The sequence below is a fragment of the Peromyscus eremicus genome, chromosome X, assembly GCF_949786415.1.
Source record: "Peromyscus eremicus chromosome X, PerEre_H2_v1, whole genome shotgun sequence".
Taxonomy (NCBI): Eukaryota; Metazoa; Chordata; class Mammalia; order Rodentia; family Cricetidae; genus Peromyscus; species Peromyscus eremicus.
This window is the reverse complement of record NC_081439.1, coordinates 57,159,165-57,181,744: the sequence shown is the minus strand read 5'-3', so window position 1 is coordinate 57,181,744 and position 22,580 is coordinate 57,159,165. Positions and strand designations below refer to the sequence as shown.

The following is a 22,580-nucleotide window of genomic DNA, read 5'->3' as shown; positions in this document are numbered from 1 at the left end:
TGGGACTTTGGATTACCCACTTTTATAACCAAATCTATACTATAGAGAGGCACCTCATCATTAAGTTTTAACTAAATAAAGCCTAATCACTGATTTGTTGGTTATATTTTAAAGGATTACCATATTAGAGTTCTTGGAAAAAAAAGTCCCAAGAATTTAACTAGAAACGCTTAAACAAAACAGACCATGAACCTGCTTGGCTGGTGCCACGTTTCTATACTCACTTGTGTGGCTAGAGCCTCAGTCCTGGGCTCTTGCTCTTTTATACCATTTAAAAGAGAAGTCATGGTGAACTTGGACATCCTGTCGCTCGGAAAAGGGAAGCGCAGTTACAGTTTGCCATGAATTGGGGTTATGTTCTACCCCATCTGTAATTACTGAAAGCACAAACCAGCAGTTCGTGTTCTTCGATTTCTCCACTCATTATCTGTTTCAGCTGCCTTCTCCTCTCACCTGCTTCCCAGAGCTGCCTGTTAGGTTTGTCAGGTGTAGAAAACAGGACTTGTATATCTGAAGTGATCCCTCTGACTTTTCTCTCGGGCAGGTGTAGAAGACGCCTTCAGTTTTACATCCAAAGTTATGACTGTGTCCCTGCACAAATTCTCCCCAGGATTTTTCCCAGGCAAGTCAACTGCATGCTCCCCATATGTTACATGTCTAGATACTACAATTCTTTGACATGTTTCTTAGATCTTATTTTTATATATTTCCATGCTGTTAACACCTTATTTGTGCTATTCTATGCAAAATTTTAACTCCTATCACTTCAAGTGACAATGACAATGAATAGTCTTTTTAATTCTATGTGATTTTTATGGCCCGTCAACAGACAGGCCACATATTATTTCATCACACACCACATGTAACTCTGATAACTGCAAATAACATGTGATGTTAGCTGTTATTATTTTATTTCATCCACTAAGATATAAATTAATATTTCTCAATTTCCTTATTGTTTTCATGCTTCCCACAACATTGTGATTAGTATTTCTCTAGATTATTTTCATAGTTTCATCTCAGTAACAATCAAGAATTTAGAATTGTTCTAACTGACCATTTTGCTGTTCTGAATTGCTCTTGGACAGTCCTTTGTGTTTCCTAGTGCTTGTGTTCCTGGTGACTGATCACAGCATTCCTGTCTTTTACAGGAACAGGTGACATGTCTGATGTTGGCCTGGGGAAAGGCCGCTACTACAGTGTCAATGTGCCCATTCAAGATGGCATACAGGATGAGAAGTACTACCACATCTGTGAAAGGTATGGCAGTAACACTGAGCTAGTTGCAGGCAGATTGGAGCTCTGAAAGGTGCAATGTTTTTCAGTCTCACGATTCTTGTTTTCAAGAACAACTGGAAAATGAAAACCATTGGATGCTCACATACCTTTTACTTTTGTTGTTGTTGTTGAGACAGGGTTTCCCTGTATAGCCCTGGCTGTCCTGGCTGGAACTCTGTAGACCAGGCTGGCCTCGAACTCAGAGATCCGCCGACCTCTGCCTCCCAAGTGCCGGGACTGAAGGCATGCACCACGATGCCTGGCTCACATAGCTTTTAGATAGTACTGACTATGCTTATTTAATGTGGTAACCATCCCCTGTTGGAGAGGACTAAACAGCTGGACCAGAGACCTAGGTTTGACCTAACCTGCTATACAGTATGATAAAGACCATCCCAGAATAAAAGCGTTTAGATTGTCCTGGGGAATCCCTTCACTGCTACTTTTTTGCATGTGTGTTGTTTCATTAGCCCGACAGGGTATGTTTCAGGTTTTTTTCTCCACTGGCATGAATATTAGACTTGACATTAATTATTTACCATTCATTATTGTGTTCTACCTGTCCACACTAGTAAAAGTGTAGTCAGAGAGCAGAGAAAGAGTAAGAGAGGGGGGATTGGAGAAGCGGGAATGTTTCTGTGCTGGAGATAGAATCCAGGGCCTTGTATACACTAAGCTACATCCCTCCCTAGCCCAAATGTTTTTAACCTAGAGTTAAGAATCAAATTACCAGCATACACATATATAGGCAGACAGTTTGGTTTGAAGACCATTGGGGTTTAAGAGTCCTACAGAATGGAGAGAGGTTAAACTCATATTCATACCAATTAAGATTGGTCAGGTACCGTTTTCCTGCCGACAGTGGCAGTGGGCAAGGTAAGTCTGACTAGAAGTCTACTGGTCAAGCTCACTGAAAGTGAGCAGTACAGACAGAAACACTTTGAATCCCTGTCCCTGCCCCCTGCTCACATTTCTCCCACTTGCTGGTGGAGAGCAGGGACTTCCAGAGGAGCCTGCTCGTACTGGCCACCCTCACTGGCCGTTGTGTAAACAGAGCACAACTATGAGAAATAAAAACTTCAAAGGTGCCTCTTAGCTCAAGAGATATGGTGAAGCAAGTCATCCCGCAGTCATTCAGCAGCACTGGCCTCTTCAGAATCGTCATCGTGGCCCTCAGATAACTCTGTATTGTCAGGCTGGAAAAAAAATCTGGAGCCTGTCACTGATGATTTAATTGCCCTTCTTTGTTCCCCTCAGGCTGTGTTCTGTCCTTGAGATGTGCAGATCAGAACTGCTTATGTAACATTACCAATGAAGATGTCCTGTGGTTCTCTGGAAAAGGAAAATGATTTTGTTTGTCTTTTAATCTCCTTCTTGACAGTGCTCAACATTTTGTTGGCTTTTTTTTTTTTTTAACCGTAGCAGGCCACTAAGTTGTTCTCTTCAGGGGACTGTCCACAGGGTTTCTTAGAGCTCTTTCCTGGGTCTTAATTGAAAGATCATCATTTACCAGCCTGCAAGTATACTTTGGAATATCTGGCCCTCTCTAACTGGATCACCTTATATGTGCCCCTATTGAATCATCTGCCAATCATAAAACCTCCTGAGATTTTCCTTTCTCCCCCGTCAGCTTGGCATTTGACTGCCTGGGGGAAAAAAACTGAATATTATGTACAGACGTGAGGATTTCCCAGCATCTTCTCTCCTGAAGGAAGGCTACTATTTATCTTTCAGTCATAAAACTGTCTCTTTCTCCTCTATATTTTCCTTTTTTTATGTACACCAATTCCTTATAAATGATTTTTCAAAAAAGTTAATGCCATGGCAATTCATGTTTAATATAGCCTTGGTATTAAACATAATGAGAAGCATTTGAAAAGTAAATATAGCTCCAAGGTTACATATGATTTCCCTTTACAAAATCCACTCTGCCACAGGCCTGGCAGGCTAGCATTCATTAAAGAGTCTTCCAGCTTGTTGACTAAAGAACCAGACACTCAGCAGCCTATAGAGCCAGGGACTGCTTGTTGAGCCTCGTGAGGAGTGCAGACAGTGATCGCCCGGGTACCAGGCTCCCGGCTTTCATATGAACCTTCGTGATGATTTCCTTTGCCTTTCTTCAGAAGTCTGTTGAGGGCACCATGGCAAGGCACCTTTCACTCCAGGGGTGCCGGGAAGACTTCCTATGCCAAGTATCTGCCCCTCCATTGTTGACTTACACCTGGCATTCCTGTAACAGGAAGGAGACTTCTTTCTATACTAAAAACCAAGGCCCTGAATGAGATCTGGGCACAGTCTCCTCCCCAGGCCCACTAGGAGCAGGCGTTTCGCTGGATGGACAGCACACTTGGCAAAGGCTGCAGTGTTGCGCCCTGGCTGTCAGCTTCTCAGACAGCAGAGTACAAGGGGAAAGTAGTACGGAGGAGACAAAACAGTCTTGGCCATCTAAATGGCTTTGTGGTTTTCTAAATCCCAGTAAACATGCCTTTCGGTCCCAGCAATTATCCTCTGAGTGCTTCTACCTAGTGTGCTTTGGGGCTTGAGCCCCTTACACTGGCCATTGTTACTGCTGCCCCATCTGCCTACCGGAAAAGGAAGGTGAAAGGGGAATGACTGCTGTGGCTGCTCTGTCCTTCTCACTGCTCTGTTCCGTAAGCCTGCCGGGTCTCTGCTCACCGCTCACTACAGACCCAGAAAGACGCTTATTGGCGGCTAACGTGGATGATGGAGGAGTCTGAGTTGTCGCTCAATTGCTGGTTTGTTCCTGAGCTGATTTTCTCTGTGGGATTCTCTGAAAAGCTTTCCCTTTCTTCTTTCCTCTCTCTTTTCTTTCCTCTTTCTTTCTTTTCTTTCCTCTTTCTCTCATTCCTCTTCCTTTCTTCTTCTTCCTTCCTCCCTCCCTTCCTTCCGTCCTCCCTTCCTCCCTTCACTTTCTCTCTGATAAAAAGATTACCTTTTCCTTGCTTCTAACCTTTCATACTTTTCATACTAGTCAGGCAGGGACTTAATAGTTTCATCACAACACCAAACTCCCCACACTTAAAATTTCTTCCATAGACTGGATATGGAAATATTACATGAATATTTTCTAATACCATCAAAAGAGTTGGAGTTTTTTTTTTGAAATGACAATTTCATATTAGATATCTTGGGTCATTTGATATTAACGGCAGAGGTCCATGATTTCTACAAGCTTCCTGTAAGTTTTATGGGAGTTAGTAGAGTTGGCATTGTAAGTAAAGCCCTTTATCAACCAACATAAAGGAATAGTACATTACTACTGTCAACCTGTCTCTTCCCTCAAACAGAAGCTTATGGCTCCAGTATAGATAATTTCTATGAATCAAGATAATAATAATCCCACCAAAATAACTCCTAACTCAGAAAATCCTTCATACCATACTCACAAAGTTTGGAGGAAAGAAATATTAAGCATTGTCATCTAAAAGTACACATATAGCTGGGGGTATGGCTCTGTGGTAGGGCACTTACCAAGCAAGCATACATGAAACCCTGATATATATGCATCCATACATCTATACATACACAAGGAGATACTGCTCTCCCTATATTTGACCTGCTTGCTCTCTATGTGAATATGATATGAGATTGTCTTAATAATGTTTTGCCTATTGCCTAAAATGCTACATATGTTGGTGACTTTGGGAGCAATCACAGTCAAGAACTGTTCAAGACAAGGACAAAAACAAGTACTTCTTTGCTGTTGGTTCAAGGGAGCTTGATAAATAGTAATAGCAAGATGAGCCAACTGCTTGCCTACTGTGAAATGCCATGTCGTATGCTGACATATGCATGAATAAATTCAGAGTCATGCTAGTATTTCTTAGTTTGTATCTTAACTATCATTTTGCACGCCTAACAACCAGCAATTAATTGCTCTTTACTAGATATCTGCTTGTCTAATAGGAAAGCTATATACAAGATGCTTATACTGTGTGTGAGTGCATGTACTGAAGTTGACAGTAAAACATTTGGAAAAAAGTCACAATTTTAGGGCTGTAGATAAAGGTCAGTTGGCAGTGCTTGCCCGCCTGCATTCATGAAGCCTTGGATTTCATCCCCAGCAATGCATAAAGTAGGCATGGTGGCACCTGTCTGTAATCCTGGCCCTTGGGAGGTAGGCATGAGAGGATAAGGAATTCAAATTATCTTTCACTATATAGGGAGTTTGAGGCCATCCTGGACTACATGGGACCCTTTCTCAAAGAAAAGAATTGTTTTACTAAGACTATTCAGCTGTGGGGCTGAAGAGATGGCTCAGAGGTTAAGAGCACTGGCTGTTCTTCCAGAGGTCCTGAGTTCAATTCCCAGCTACCACATGGTGGCTCACAACCATCTGTAATGAGATCTGGTGCCCTCTTCTGGCATACAGACATGCATGCAGACAGAACACTATATACAAAATAAATAAATCTTTAAAAAATATTATTCAACTGCTCAGCTTTGAGATAATAAAGACACTGCATAATATATTATCCAAAGGAGACACTGTTGAACAAATTCTCCATTGAGGACTTAGGAAAGATTCTGTTAAACTGGAGCTCTCACTCAGTAGCAGTCTATATCCATATATGAAGATTTTGCTAAGAAGAAATATCAACCTATCCTGAGAAATATTCTTATTCTAGTGAACTATGGTTTATATGTTATTCATTAAAATAAAAATCTACCCATAGTTGGTCCTTGGGCCACCTGTGTCCTGTGGCATATATTATATAGCTCAAAACTGAAGTAAACTTTTGGTCTCAATTAAAGACCACCAATCTAAAGAAAAATTCAGTCACTCAAAGACTAAATGAATCTTTAAACTCTTAATCTCCTTTAAAGCTTTATTTTTATTTCTAATTATGCATATGCATGTGTGTGGGTATGTGCATATGACTGCGGGTCCTTGTGGAGGCCAGAGGATGTTGAATACCCTGGAGCTGGAGTTACAGGTAGTTAGGATGTGTTTGACATGCGTGTCATCTTTCCAGGCTACCCCAACTTAATGTTTTTGCCTCTTTCCATTTATCAAAGAACACTAGACTTTTCTATTTTAATTTACACTTTTTTGCAGTGTTGGGGAATCAAATTATTTTTTAAAGCTTATCACCTGCCTTTCAAGAACATTTGTGGTCCTGTTACTGGGCTAGACAGAGTAGCCAACCTAGAGAATACTTGTTCTTTAGACCAACAGCAGGGTCAGTAAAAGAATCCTAAGCTTTTATTCCTGAGTGGAATGCTTTGCACATTTATACTCAATGTCATACATGTCCAACAAAGAATGGTAAAAACACACTCACCATTGACTCTTAATACAATGTCTTTACAGTGTGTCTTTATAGCATAAGAACTGTCCTGTCACTTTAGCCTCACGTCGGAACTGGAAGTCCTTGGTGTTTTAAGTGTACCATTAGTTCCTGTGAGTCTGGGACCAAAATTGACCTCTCCAAAGCCTCTCTGACCTTCCTGCAAAAGAACTGAGCAGCTCCTCACTGTATATTGTTTTTGAAACATTAGTTAACATGAAGGAGGAGGGTGGAGTGAGGGGAAACGCTACCTGTGCGTACAGGTGCTATGCTAAACATCTGACATGTATTTCTAGTCTGGGTATGTGTGCATGTTTAAATATGAAAAAAACATTTTATTCATTCATCCTACAAAAATGTATCATCTACTGTCTAACAGACACTACACTAGGCACTGGGACAGGAAATAACTTTGCAGCCTCTAGCTTGGTTTCTAGCAGTGCACGTAACTGGGACAGGAGTAGCTCTAAAAGTAGGCATTGTATCACTTGATCTTTGTGACCCTCTACACTCTATAGAAAGAAGCACGTATGATTCTTCTCATTTTATAAGGAAGAAAACCACAAAAAATAACAGGAATTAACAATCACTGGCCATTAATATCCATTAATATAAATGGTCTCAACTTACCTATAAAAAGACACAGGCTAACAGAATGGATAAGAAAACAGGACCCATCCATCTGCTGCATACAAGAAACACACCTTAACTTCAAAGACAGACACTACCTCAGAGTAAAGGGCTGGGAAAAGGCTTTCCAAGCAAATGGACCTAAGAAACAAGCTGGTGTAGCTATCCTAATATCCAATAAAATAGACTTCAAACTAAAATCAATCAAAAGAGATCAGGATGAACATTACATATTTACCACAGGAAAAATCCACCAAGATGAAGTCTCAATTTTAAACATTTATGCCCCAAATACAAAAGCACCCACATTCATAAAAGAAACACTACTAAAGCTTAAAACGCACATCAAACCCCACACATTAGTAGTGGGAGATTTCAACACACCACTCTCACCAAAAGACAGATCTACCAGACTGAAACTTAACAAAGAAATAAAGGACCTAACAGATGTTATGACTCAAATGGACTTAATAGATATCTACAGAACATTCCATCCTAACACAAAAGAATATACCTTCTTCTCAGCACCCCATGGAACCTTCTCAAAAATTGACCACATGCTTGGCCACAAAACAAATCTCAACAGATACAAAACAATTGGAATAACTTATCTTATCGGACCACCATGCCTTAAAGTTAGACTTCAACAACAACAAAAATTATAGAAAGTCTACAAACTCATGCAAACTGAATAATGCCCACCTGAAACACACCAATGGGTCAAGGAAGAAATAAAGAAAGAAATTAAAGATTTCCTAGAATTCAGTGAAAATGAAAGTACAACATACCCAAATTTATGGGACACTATGAAAGCAGTGCTAAGAGGAAAATTCATAGCTCTAAATGCACACATAAAGAAGATGGAGCAATCCCATACCAATGAATTAACAGCACAACTGAAAACTCTAGAACAAAAAGAAACAAACTCACCCAGGAGAAATAGACGCCAGGAAATAATCAAATTGAGGGCTGAAATCAATGAAATAGAAACCAAGAGAACAATACAAAAAAATCAATGAGACAAAGAGTTGGTTTTTGAAAAACTCAACAAGATAGACAAACCCCTAGCCAAATTAACCAAAAGGCAAGAGAGAGCACCCAAATTAACAAAATCAGAAATGAAAAGGGAGACATAACAACAGACAACGAGGAAATCCAGAGAATCATCAGATCATACTTCAAAAACCTGTACTCCATAAAAATGGAAAACCAGGAAGAAATGGACAATTTTCTAGACAAATACCACATACCAAAATTAAATCAAGACCAGATAAACCATCTAAATAGACCAATAACCCCTAAAGAAATAGAAACAGTCATCAAAAGTCTCCCAACCAAAAAAAGCCCAGGACCAGATGGTTCCAGTGCAGAATTCTACCAGACTTTCAAAGAAGAACTAATACCAATACTGTTCAAATTGTTCCACACAATAGAAACAGAAGGAACATCACCAAACTCTTTTTATGAGGCTACAATTACCCTGATACCCAAACCACACAAAGATGCAACAAAGAAAGAGAACTACAGACCAATCTCCCTCATGAACATTGATGCAAAAATACTCAATAAAATATTGGCAAACCGAATCCAAGAATATATCAAAAAATTATCCATCACGACCAAGTAGGATTCATCCCAGGGATGCAAGGATGCTTCAACATATGAAAATCTGTCAATGTAATATACCATATAAACAAACTGAAAGAAAAAAAAACACATGATCATCTCATTAGATGCTGAAAAAGCCTTTGACAAAATCCAACACCTCTTCATGATAAAGGTCTTAGAAAGATCAGGAATACAAGGAACATTCCTAAACATAATAAAGGCAATTTATAGCAAGCCAACAGCAAACATCAAACTAAACGGAGAGAAACTCAAAGCGATACCATTAAATTCAGGAACAAGAAAAGGCTGTCCACTCTCCCCATATTTATTCAATATAGTACTAGAAGTTCTAGCTAGAGCAATAAGACAACAAAAGGAGATCAAAGGGATACAAATTGGAAAGGAAGTCAAACTTTCACTATTTGCAGATGATATGATAGTATACATAAGTGACCCCAAAAACTCTACCAGGGAACTCCTACAGCTGATAAACTCCTTCAGTAAAGTGGCAGGATACAAGATCAACTCAAAAAAATCAGTAGCCCTCCTATACACAAATGATAAAAGGGCTGAGAAAGAAGTCAGAGAAACATCACCCTTTACAATAGCCACAAATAATATAAAATATCTTGGGATAACACTAACTAAACAAGTGAAGGACCTTTTTAATAAAAACTTTAAATCTCTAAAGAAAGAAATTGAAGAAGATATCAGAAAATGAAAGGATCTCCCATGCTCATGGATAGGTAGGATTAACATAGTAAAAATGGCAATCTTACCAAAAGCAATCTACAGATTCAACACAATCCCCATCAAAATCCCAACACAATTCTTCACAGACTTGGAAAGAAAAATACTCAACTTCATATGGAAAAACAAAAGACCCAGGATAGCTAAAAGAATCCTATATGATAAAGCAACCCTTGGAGGCATCACCATCCCTGACCTCAAACTCTACTATAGAGCTATAGTAATAAAAACAGCTTGATACTGGTATAAAAACCGACATACAGACCAATGGAATCGAATTGAAGACCCTGACATTAATCCATGCACATATGAACACCTGGTTTTCGACAAAGAAGCCAAAACTATACAATGGAAAAAAGAAAGTATCTTCAACAAATGGTGCTGGCATAACTGGATGTCAATATGTAAAAGATTACAAATAGATCCATAACTGTCACCATGCACAAAACTCAAGTCCAAGTGGATCAAGGACCTCAACATAAATCCAGTTACACTAAACTTAATAGAAAAGAAAGTAGGAAGTACTCTTGAACGCATTGGCACCGGAGACCATTTCCTAAATATAATACCAACAGCACAGACCCTGAGCACAACAATTAATAAATGGGACCTCTCGAAATTGAGAAGCTTTTGTAGGGCAAAAGACACGGTCAATAAGACAAAAAGACAGCCAACAGAATGGGAAAAGATCTTCACCAACCCCACATCTGATAGAGGATTGATCTCCACAGTATATAAAGAACTCAAGAAACTAGACATCAAAATACTAAACAATCCAATTAAAAAATGGGCTAAAGAGCTAAACAGAGAATTCACAAAACAAGAATCACAAATGGCTGAAAGACATTTAAAGAAATGCTCAACATCCTTAATCATCAGAGAAATGCAAATCAAAATGACTCTGAGATACCACCTTATACCTGTCAGAATGGCTATGATCAAAAACACCAATGACAGTCAATGTTGGAGAGGATGTGGAGCAAAGGGAACACTCCTCCACTGTTGGTGGGAATGCAAGCTTGTACAACCACTGTGGAAATCAGTATGGCGGTTGCTCAGAAAATTAGGAATTGAACTACCTCAAGACCCAGCCATACCACTCTTGGGTATATACCCAAGGAATGCTGATTCATACCACAAAGATACATGCTCAACTATGTTCATAGAAGCACTATTTGTAATAGCCAGAACCTGGAAACAACCTAGATGCCCTTCAACTGAAGAATGGATTAAGAAAATGTGGTACATATACACAATGGAGTACTACTCAGCAGAGAAAAACAATGAAAGCATGAAATTTGCAGGCAAATGGATGGAACTAGAAAAAATCATCCTGAGTGAGGTAACCCAAACCCAGAAAGACAAACATGGTATGTACTCACTCATAAGTGGATTCTAGATATAAAATAAAGAACAATCAGACTGCAAACCACAGAACCATGGAGGCTATATATATAGCATGGAGGTCCCTAGGACGACTGTGGCTTATAATAAATTTCGGTTTTACTCAATTACTGAACAAGCCTCAATGAAATATCTCACTACTAAGATAAGAATACATACTGTATCAAGCTGATAATAGAAAAATAAATAAATTTTAAACAATAAAAAATAAAGAAAAGCATGTATGATTCTTCTCATTTTATAAGGAAGAAAATTAGAGAAAGTATTGACTTCCCCAAGGTCACATACATCCAGGAAGTGATAAAGCTGGACTTTGAACCTGTGTCTTTCCATAGCCATTGACTATGTTGTCTCTATCTCATGAAGTGTGAAATTTAATTGTTACAAGCATTGAAAAGATACCATCCCTAAGATTGGGGTGGAAAACTTTACTGTAGGAGATTGGAGAAAACATTTTAAAAAATAAACCATTTAGCTTTATGCAAATGAATCACATGACAACTCCAATACACAGTCTATTGTGTGTATGACTATGCAGCCGAGATTTTTGCCAGAAAAGATTCTTCAAGATTTAATTTGTAACTTTATGGACAGAAAACAAGAATAACTGTCCCCAAATTTACATCTTAGATATGGAATTCTTGATGAAAGCTTGAACGTGGAGATTCTGTGAGTTCTCCTGTCCCTTCAGTTTTTGACTTCCTCCTGTAGAAGGCGAATGTTGTCATCTGTCCTTTTATAGAGCTCTTCCTAGGGAAGTATATCCTTTTCATATGCCTTTTTTAGACTAGTATTGTGAAAGATTGTTTACTTCATTGCATCGTATGAGAAAACCTCTGGCACCTCTTGGTCCTGGCAGGAGGCCATATGCACATAGAGTAGAGATTCTCCATCCACACTCCAAACTTCTCCATCCACACTCCAAACTACTCCATCAGTAACAACTGAATAAAATGAGAGAATCAAAAGCCATCTCTAAGGGAGATTTAACGCAAGTGTTGCCTTTTGATGTTGACTTTTAATGTTAATATTTAAAGAAGAGATGTTTTAATGATGATAGGTTTTTCTAGAAATTACCTTCCATTTGGATTTGCATCTGGCACTTGGCCCTCTGTATCACTGAAATTTAGAAACAGGTATATCCGCAGTGAAAAGAGAGCCCAGCAATTATAATTTACTCCTTTGGGTTTCACGATGTGGCAACAGCAGTATATCACACAGATATTCACACTTAAATCTTTGAAGCAGCACGAATTTTTTCAATTCTCTTTGGTTTGATGAAAAGGGATGAACTCTCTCGAATTTGTATTTGAGTACAAATAATTGCATAGACTTCCTTGCATCTTCATCTCCATTTTCATCACAATGGGAGAACTGGCAGAAACTCATCACACAATTATCCTACCTCGCTCGTCCTTTGGGTCACAGCTACACTGCCTGGATAATCACTAGTTACTCTGGTCCACTGATAAAGGTAACAAAAGCTGCCAATTCATTCCGTAAGCCTTGCATCTGGAACTTGGCCCTCCGTAAGTAAGGTATTTTTATTACATGCTTTTGTTCAATTTGATAAACTTCTATCCTGCCTCTATGTAGTGTAGCAGATGTAAAATTGCCTATTGTTTCTGGAAAATAGATGAGTCAGACACTAATTAAATTCACTGATAATGTTAGCCACAGGTGGAAAGGAGGCCAAAGTGGGCCGTTCATTTATTCTTCCTGGTTTGATGTGTCTTTTAAAATATTAAATTCAAAAGGCTTTAAGAGCCTCACAATGCAGGATAATTTAGAGGGAGGGATCCTGTGCTTCATTATCTGAGTTATCCTGAGCCAATAAGCTAACCGTGCATGTCTGGAAGACTTGTATGAGGCTGTCGTGAGAACTGGTATTTTCCTTCACCTAGTCCTTAGGGCCTGAAAGGCATGTGGTTAGAGAGGCAATGCAATTTTCACTTCCTTCTCTTCTCATCCAAATTTCACCAAGTAGCCTACCCCACCCTGTGAAGCACAGAAGTCTTCATTGGTGTTTTGTTTTGTTTTGTTTTTTTCCATTTAAGTCAAGGAGGACAATGTTCTAGAATTCTGTGGGGGGTCACTGTGCTACGCTGGTGCACATTTTCCCTGTTCTTTTCTTAGTGATGACTGATCCCTGCTCCTGGAGAAAGTGATGTGATTCTTTGGCAACAGTTTAATAGGTTCTGATGCTAGAACATATTCTGAAACTACCCCGAGTCAGGAAGACCTTGTCCTAAATGGAATCTTGATAATCATACCCTTTAACGCGGGCTGCTCTTGAAAAGGGTCCCAAACATGACTCTATCTGTGCTCACTGGAATGTTTTAACGTCAAAATTCACACCGCTCCCTCCACCATGTGCCTCCTACTTCCACTGTACTTCTACCCTCCCCTTAGTCTTTAGCTGACGCCCTGCCCCTTCAGACCTGCCTTGGAGAGCGGTTTCAACTGTACATTAATGGCACGGCTTTGAATGACTGCACCTAACACTGCCCTATGCCTAGCAGCTACTTTGATGCATGAGCTGTCATAACTGGCTTATGTTGACTTGGACCATACAGAGGTTCGGTTAAAGCTAGATTCTACTACCTGATGAAGAAGCCTGGTGCTGAGTTTGGGTGGATCTTCGTCGGCGTGCACTGTTGCCAATTATGCTATCAGGAAAGAAGCCATATCCACTGGTACCTAAAAGAATAGCTCTATCAATTAACCAGCTAAGTTAGCGAGTGAATGGGGGTGGGGGTTAGGAGAGTAGCAGAGAGAAAGGGCAGTGTTTGCCTGGAGATGCTGTGGGAGCAGTTCTGTGGGAGCTTGGGGTGAAGGAGTTGGTGTGTACCAGCTACATGCAGGAGAATCCCGAGGAGAAGGAGAAATGGGGAGGGACTGGGGGCATCTTAAATGTATGAGGGGTGAAGTAGAAAAATATCTATCCTATTTAAATATAGGCAAGCCTCACTAACTCAACCTAATTAGAGGAAAGCCAGTCTGAATCATGGAATATTTTAAATGCATTTTTATTACTTTCAAGCATTGGACATGCTAGTAATTCAAAATAGACTAACAGCATAGAACAGCACCTCAGGGAAGGGGCTTTAAGAATCATTTGTAATTAGCATATCAATTATTTGTATGTAAGTGGATGTGCACAAAGTGCATAAAAAGTTTATTCTCCTAAGTAGGACAAACATTCCCCAGTGCAGTCCTGTTTACACTATTAATTTGCTTAGCCAGCCCTTTTTGTGCCAAGATAGATGTATGTAAGAAATGCTTATTTCCTCAGGGAAGAATGAATCGCTTCCCTGTGTTTAGTCCAGTAACTAAGAAGCTGAGCGCCACTTGATTGGTTTGGGATTTCCAGGATATGGAGTTTTGAATTTGCATACAGACTAGAGAGATTTCATATGGAGAAGATCTGGCAGCCATTGCCAGAGACCCCGTTTCCCCATCTGGATTTCATTGAAGTGATCTGGATTTCATCAAGCAACAGGACACTGATCCTAAATGATCCACCAGACACTCCAACATAGACATGTTTAAAATACATCCTGCCCGAGAAAAATAACTGCCAAAATATGATAAGTTGGAGTTACTCGATGTGCAGTACTTAAAAGTAATAAAAATGCATTTCTTTTTAAGTCCCGCAAAAACCATGCAATATCAAGTTAATGATGAAAATCAATCCCCAAACTTTTTCTTGCACACCTCATTGTGTGACAGCATTGCACAGACTTCCAATCATCTGGGAGAAGATATTATATTGTGATGAGCTGTACCAGGTGCTAACTATATGGCAGGATTTGGGCTTTGAATCTTAGTGAGGCCCTCCTGAGTAAAAAAAAAAGGGGGAGGGGCATGTTTATTGTTAACAAGTCATTATTGTCCACACAAGTTTGAAAAGCTGTGCAGTTGTATTGAAAACGAGGTTTTATAGGGTAGGCAGAAATATGATTAGGAAATGAGAAGCAGAGCTATCTGCCTATATTTTACCCTCCACGAATTAAACTGTGCTCTGGGTAAATTGTGAATTCTTCAAGGCTTAGCTAGAGAGTAGAAACAAGTGTGGAACACATAAGCATGAGCAGTAAATACACACAGTGATGTTGCAACTACAGTTTGGAACGGCTCCAGCTCTCCCCTTTCCCCCAAGGGCATCACTATCCAGGGTCTGCAAAGGCCAAATAGCTCTTTGGCTTCCAATCTGATTTTTTGCCTAAGAAATCAGAGAAGTTGGTTTCAATTTTAATAATATATTCTCCCAACCTCTATGTAACAGAAAGGCACTTGTGTTTCTGCCCCCTCTTCAAGTGAGTTTTGTGTTTGGTGAAAGGTAATAGATTGGCAGCACTGGAAAATGAATTACTGTATTCCCAGAACAGGTATAACCAGGCAGTGACACTATGAAATTTCTCTCTGTCTTTGGGGACCATTAGAGTACTACTCAGGAAGTCGCTGCTATGGTGTGCTGTGCTGAACTCGACAGTATCCTAGTGGGCTTTAAGAATTAACATAGCACTCGAAGGGCCTGACTTAAGGCCATTCATTTATTCATTCAGCGTTATGCAGTGCTTACAATGTGCCTGGCGCTGGGAGAAGACATTCACAAATGTTGTATCATTTAATCTCCACAATAACCTGGGAGAGGGAGAATAGTATTCTTGTTTTATAGAGAAGAAAAACAGGGTTCAAAAAGCAAAGCTGTCTGTACAGCTCACCATGCACACACTGGATCCAGACTCTCCCAACTCTGTGCCAGTGTGCTCCCTGAACTGCGTGCTGTGGAGGTTACAAAGGGGGACTGAGGAGGCATGCTCCAACAACATGACACAAAGCCCAATGTCATTTGCACTGTGAGCACCCCTGGGGGTTTCAGAGCAGTGAAATGACCTATCCCAGATCACATAAAGGCTATTAACACAGTGAGCCTTAGGATTCATATCCTTTCCGTCTTCTTCCAGACCTGCCTCTCTGCCCAGCCCACCACCTGCCCAGATAATATATACCCTGCTTGCTGGTGGGTCTGGCCTTTCAGAATGAAAAGAGCCTTAGAGCCATGGGACTTAGTGATGATACCACTGGATTCAAATTGGAATTTGTATACTAATTCTAGCTCTGACGATACACTCCGGGCCACTGGTAGGTCCTTTAATTCTGTATGACTCACTTCCCTTGTGTGAATGAGAGTGGTTTACTTCCAAGAGGTACAGCAAGAGATAAGTAATAACACACTAAAAATAGTGCACAGACCTTTCTGTTGCCAAGGTGAAATATATTTAATGAGTAGAATTACTTAGTACAAGGCCAGCTAGAAAGAGATGGCAGTTAGAATCTATCTATGTTTTTATGTAATGGTTCGGCAATGAGAGAAAAGATATGCCTTTCAAGTACTACAAAACTACATCATGAAAATTGAAAGAACAAAAGTTACGTGAGGTTGTTTGTTGGTTGGTGGGCTTTGGGAGTTTAAGGTTTGGTTTTTAAATTTTATAGGTATGGGTATTTTAGATGTCTGAGGAACCAGTACACCTTGTCTGATGCTAAAAGCAGAGAGAGAAAAATCGTAGGAAATTAAATGCCTTCTGGATGTGTCCAAGAGGCAGCCATGGCCCCCAATGCAATGACACGTCATCTTGGCTGCAGGGAGCCCCGCTGTCATCCCTTCCGCCCACAACTATTTGTAATAGATCTGAAATCACTGAGGCATTTGCCCTAGAGTCCCCTGACAGCTTGAGTCTCTGCAGAATGAGTCAGCAGTACCTGAGCTGAGATAGGATTGAAAGAATGTAGAAAACACACACACGCAGAAGAAAAGTGGACTGGCCTGCTACTTGGGACTGATGAGTGATTCTCTGGGTCCCTCACACAGCCCTCTTCTGAGTCCCATTAAATGCAGTGAGTTTAGTATTTATATCTTAGAGAGGCGCTTGGCTGCTGGCAAGAACTTCTCTCAGGCCGACTGGGGAAGCTCAAAGCATTAGTAATACTCTCCCTCTGTGGTCCACTAAGAGGTTTGCCAACTTTTAAGTTTCTCCCCGCCCCCTTTTTTTTTCATTTCTAGTGAGGGACCCTCTAGAGCAGTGGATCTCAACCTTCTTAATGCTGCGACCCTTTAATCCAGTTCTTCATGTTGTGGTGACCGGCAACCACAAAATTATTTTCATTGCTACTTCATAACTGCAATTTTGCTAGCTTTGAATCGTAAATGTCTGATATGCGACCCCTGTGAAAAGGTCCTTTGAGAACTGATGCTCTAGAACGTGTTGATAGTACTTGTTAGAAAACGTGAGGGGCCGGGCGGTGGTGGCACACGCCTTTAATCCCAGCACTCGGGAGGCAGAGCCAGGCGGATCTCTGTGAGTTCGAGGCCAGCCTGGGCTACCAAGTGAGTTCCAGGAAAGGCGCAAAGCTACACAGAGAAACCCTGTCTCGAAAAACCAAGAAAAAAAAAAAAAGAAAAGAAAACGTGAGAGATGCTTGCCTGACTGAGCTGAGCTATAAACTAGAAAGTCAGGAGATGGGACCTGCTGGCAGCCTGTCTCTATCACAGGCCTGGCTAGGCAGACAAGTGAGGGTTACCATGTCCTGCCACCAGCCATGATCCTGACTGTACAGTCAGTTTGGCATCCCACTGCCTGGAGGTGAGACTTTTAGATTCACAATTCCTTAACCAACCAATAATAAATACATGCTCTCCACGCCCCCAACACTAGCACCGCCACTCATTCCATTTCCCCACCCCGTGCTGGAAATGAAAATGCCACCAGTGAATGATGTCAAGGGTGCAGAGCAGAAGCTGTGGGTGAACGTCTCAAAGCTTTGGGGGCTTTTCTTTTACCTCAAACTATCATGCCTGTCATCAACCCTAGCTTTTTTCCTGCTCAGGCTCCAACACCCTCCCCCAGGTTAAGGCTGCTGAAGTTTCTGTGCCTGCTTCTCCTCATTTGCATAGCCCCCTCTGAAAACCAGACTGAAAACTGGGGGATCAGGTTTCTCATCAAGAAAACTGCATTTCAAATGAATGTCTTGTGTGTTTATAAGGAAGTTACTAATGTAGTGTAATGAGATGCCTGTCTTCCCCCTCCTTTCTGAGGAAGGGATTTTATACTTTCATAAAAACCTAAAATTAATGATTTACAGTGTAGGAAGGTAGTACTGTTACAGCCGTTAGGAAAGGTCTCCCAAAAGTGGTCTAGGGTGGCATTTCATTCACTTCTTCATTTAATGACTATTTATTGAATGTCTACTATGTCTAAAGTATTGATTCTACGTTCAAGGAAGTTAGGGGAAATTTTAAAATGTTAGATAGAGATTGATTTTCATATTCACACACATTTGAATAAAATAAAACATGGGAAGTTGCAAGAACCATAAAATTTAGGCTGCTGTGGGCATTCAGAGGAAATAAATACTTCAGAAAAAGGCTTAATTAAGGAGGTAACATTTGATCTGGGTTCTAAAGGGTACCTAATTACTCTGTCTTTACAAAGTGTGCAAATGTGTATGCATATTTATAAAATCTGGGTCAAGTTTGAATATACACAAATTGTCGGGAAGGATGTTCTGTAGAGAGGGAGCAGTAAGATCAGAGTTGGAAGAAGGCGCGTTGTGCATGGAGAATAGCAGTGGTTTAGTTTGGCCGGACTGTAAAGTGAACGAGAGGCAGAAGTTACAAAGACTGGAAAAGAGGGTGGGAACCGCAACATGGAGGAGCTGAAATTCCTAGCTCGAACAATTCGTGCCATATTCTGTAAGCATTAGACAAAGCAGCGAAGGTATTAAAGTGAGGAACTAAAACAACCAGAGTCTACTTGAGAAAAATAGTACTCAAAAATGATGTTCTGTAGTGGCACTGCTGTTACGTGAACAAGGTGAGTGACAAACTGGAACTTGACCTGCTTCACTGTGTAGTTCAGGAAGTCATGAAGCAGGTACAGTGTAATAATTGAGGGGTTCCACTCTGGTGCCAGGCTGGAGCTCTGCCACTTAAGAGAGGTATGATACTGTCTGGACTTCTGAACTGGACGGTGCCGTAGTTTCCCCATCTAGAAAACATGTGCCTTAGAATTGTTATGAGGGTTAAATGTGCTAATACGTATCATGTGCTTAGCACAGTACTCTGCTCTGGGTAAAGTCTTTAAAAAATGTTAGCTGCTAGTGTTTTCTCCATTCATGCAGGAGATGGAATTTGGGATATTCTTGAAAGAAGGACTATGACTATAATGTAGGCACGGGAAAAGGTGACTTTTAGCCACACTGAAGCATGTGACAAAAGACCTAGTTGTATGAAGATGCAGAGTGAGTGAGGTAACCAGTTTGCCTGGGGGATGACATACCATAGGTCAAGGGGTTATTGAGTAATAGGATTTGAAAAGTAAGCCAGAGGTAGAGCAGGAGGGACTCTGAATCATAACCTAAAATGGAGAGAAGGATTTGGGGAGAGGACCAGGGACTTGGTCAAAGTTTTCCCTAAGGAAAATTAACTTATTGGTAGTTTATGTGGAGGACTGGACAGGAAAGAGACCTGAGGCAGGGCAAGTTGTTAGGAAGCTATTGCTGGATCCACTGTGGGTCAGAAGACTGGATTCAAGTGGGCAATGGGAGTGAGAGAGACGTAACTCATGAATTTAACCTCCACATTCACAGATCGCTGAGTGGGACAACGGGGTAGCAACATGTAAATCAGTGAAGTTCTATCTTTACACCACATAAACAGCTGCCTTAGATATAAAACTGTTAGAATAGAACATAGATTATGACCTTGGATTAAGGCTATCTTCTTAGATATGACACCAAAACCACAAGCAACAACAGCAAAAATGGGTAAAACAGACCGTCAAAAGTTAAAACTTTTCTTTGTTGAGATTCTAATGTAATTACAACAACACTCCCTTCCCTTTCTTCCCGCCAACCCCTCAGTACACCTCCCCTTGCTCTCTTTCAAATTCATGGCCTCTTTTTTTCACTAATTGTTAGTACATGGATGTATGTCCAAGTGTATACATATATATTCCTAAATATAGCCTGTTCAGTCTGTATAATTTACTTGTACGTGTGTTTTCAGGTCAAATCTGTACTTCAAGGGATCCTCTCAGTAAAGTGCAAAGGTAACCAACCCCCAGAAGAAGAGTGAATACTTGTGAGCCATGGCTCTGATAATGGGGGACTGGTACATATTAGGAATCATTACAACTCAGTGGTAAAAAGTCAACCCCGTTTAAAAATGGGCAAAGGACTGGACTGGACACTGCTTCAAAGATAAACACATAAATAGATACTCAACTTCATTAGTCATCCAGGAATTCATTACAAATGGAGGCCACAGTGAAAGAAAGGTCTGTAGCTCCATGACAGAGCTCAGGCAGGAGGCCTGAGGCCTCTGGGGTTGATAAAATGAGACAGTATAGCTTACCCATTAAGGTTGTATTTATGTATTTAATAATATATATATATATATATATATACATATACGTATGTAACAACAATTAATGAAAAAAGAAGCCATGAATTTGACAGAGAGCAAAGAGGGTTTGGAGGCAGAAAAGGGAAGAGGGAAATGATGTAATCATATACTCTCAATAAATAATAAAAATTAAAAGAAAAGTAAGTTTTGAAGAGAATCTTATAGTAAATAAATTAAAACAAAGCATAAGAACAGTGTACATGAAATGTAAATAAAGTAAGTATTCTTAAGTATTTATTTCTTAAAAAATTTTGTTTGTTCTTGAAAAGAAAAAATAGCTATTTTAATTTAAAATAAACCAAGACAGAAAATAAGTGTTGACAAGACTGTAAAGATATTTGAACGCTCAAACACTGCTGGTGGAAATGTAAAATGATGCAGCCACTATGGAAAAACGTCTGGCATTTCTCAAGTGCTTAGACATAGAGTTATCACATGACCCGGTAGATAAACACACACACGCACACATGCACACACGCCCAGGAGAATTAAAAATGTGTCCACAAAAAACCTATGCATGAATGCCAACAGTAGCATTATTCACATTAATGAAAGAGCAGAAATTATCCCGATATCTATTAATTTATGAACAGAGAAGCACACAAGGAAATATTTGTAGATAAAAAGGAATGAAGAGCCAGGTGTGATGTTGCATGCCTGTAATCTCAGCACTTGGGAGGTAGAGGCAGGGTCACTAGGTGTTCAAGGCCATCCTTGGCTACATAGTGACTTTTAGTCCAGCCTGAACTACATAAGACCCTATGTCAATAATCCCCACCAAAGAGACTAATATACTAGTTCACGTGATAACACAGATGAACCTTGAAAACACTATGCTAAATGAAAGAATCTAGACACAAAAGACCACATATTTTATGATTCTACTTATATAAGGACAAAATTAGATAAATTTATAAAAATAGAAAGTAGATCAATGCTTTCCTGGGTTTGTGGTTTGCAGCATGGTAGAATGAGTAGTGACTGTGGTCATAAGGTTTCATCGGGGCATGATGAAAAATTCCTAAAGTGCTTTGTAGTTATGGCTACGCAATTCTGTGGCTACATTAAAAAACAAAACAAAAATTGTACACTTTAAATGGAGGAATTGTATGATATGAAAATATCAATTGTTTTAAATATACTGTGTGTGTGTGTGTGTGTGTGTGTGTGTGTGTGTGTGTGTGTGTGTATACACTAGAGGTCAACCTCTGGTGTCTCATGAGCCCTTGTGTTTTTGAGACAGGTTCTCAGTGAACCTGTAGATTGCAAATAAGGCAAGGCTTGCTGGCCAGCAAGCTCCAGGGATCCTCCCGCTTCTGCCACCCCAGTACAGGCCACCGCCCCTGGCTTTTTCATGAGTTCTGGGGATCATTCTCACCGACTAAACTGTTTCCTTAGCCCCTGGTTTTGTTTTTTGGTTTTTTGTTTTTTGTTTTTTGTTTTTTTTGAGCTGAGGATCGAACCCAGGGCCTTGCACTTGCTAGGCAAGGGCTCTACCACTGAGCTAAATTCCAAACCCCCTTAGCCCCTGTTTTAAGTATACTTTCAAAATATCTGTTACTGTAGCAGTACACACTGTTGAGCAACTGAAGAATCTTTGAGTAGAACCAGCTGCCAGATGCTTCTAAGAAGTTTCAAAGGCCGACAGAAAAAAGGCTTTTGGATAGGTGACTCAGTCAGCTCTGTCCCTGAGAAGAAGTATATGGGGCCCTGATATTGCTAAAACTTTGGCAGTGCCGATAAGGAGGAAGAGATACAGGCTATTTGTTAACCAAAGAAAGTGAATCCTTTGAGGTACAGGCATAGAAGATGAGAGAAAGAGCAACAGGAAAGAGAATCTGGAACCCAGAGAAGACAGCCTCGTGGAGAAGGAATCTAATGGAAGACATTTTCAGGTAGAGACAAGAAGTACAGGAATGTACTCACTACACAGAGCCTCAACCAGTTACCTCAATCAAGTATGAGGCAGAAAAGAGTTGAGTTTGAAAGATTCACCTCAAACTTTTTATCAGCAGTTAGTTACCCATGGGGAGGAAGTGGAGTTGAGGGGGGCTTTTTGTGTTTGCTATTTGAGGGATGGGGTGGTTTTGCTTTGAGACAGGGCCTTCCTATATGGCTCTGACTGA

General features: G+C 40.3%; 1 protein-coding gene across 1 annotated transcript in view; it reads left to right on the top strand.

Moving 5' to 3' along the window:
• The window catches only part of Hdac8 (histone deacetylase 8), a 220,794-nt gene that overhangs the window by 74,940 nt on the left and 123,274 nt on the right, over positions 1 to 22,580 (top strand). Inside the window, exons 6-7 of the mRNA XM_059250571.1 lie at positions 545 to 622; positions 1,152 to 1,260. Coding sequence (XP_059106554.1) covers positions 545 to 622; positions 1,152 to 1,260 — 187 coding nt within the window. The remainder of the gene's footprint in view (positions 1 to 544; positions 623 to 1,151; positions 1,261 to 22,580) is intronic.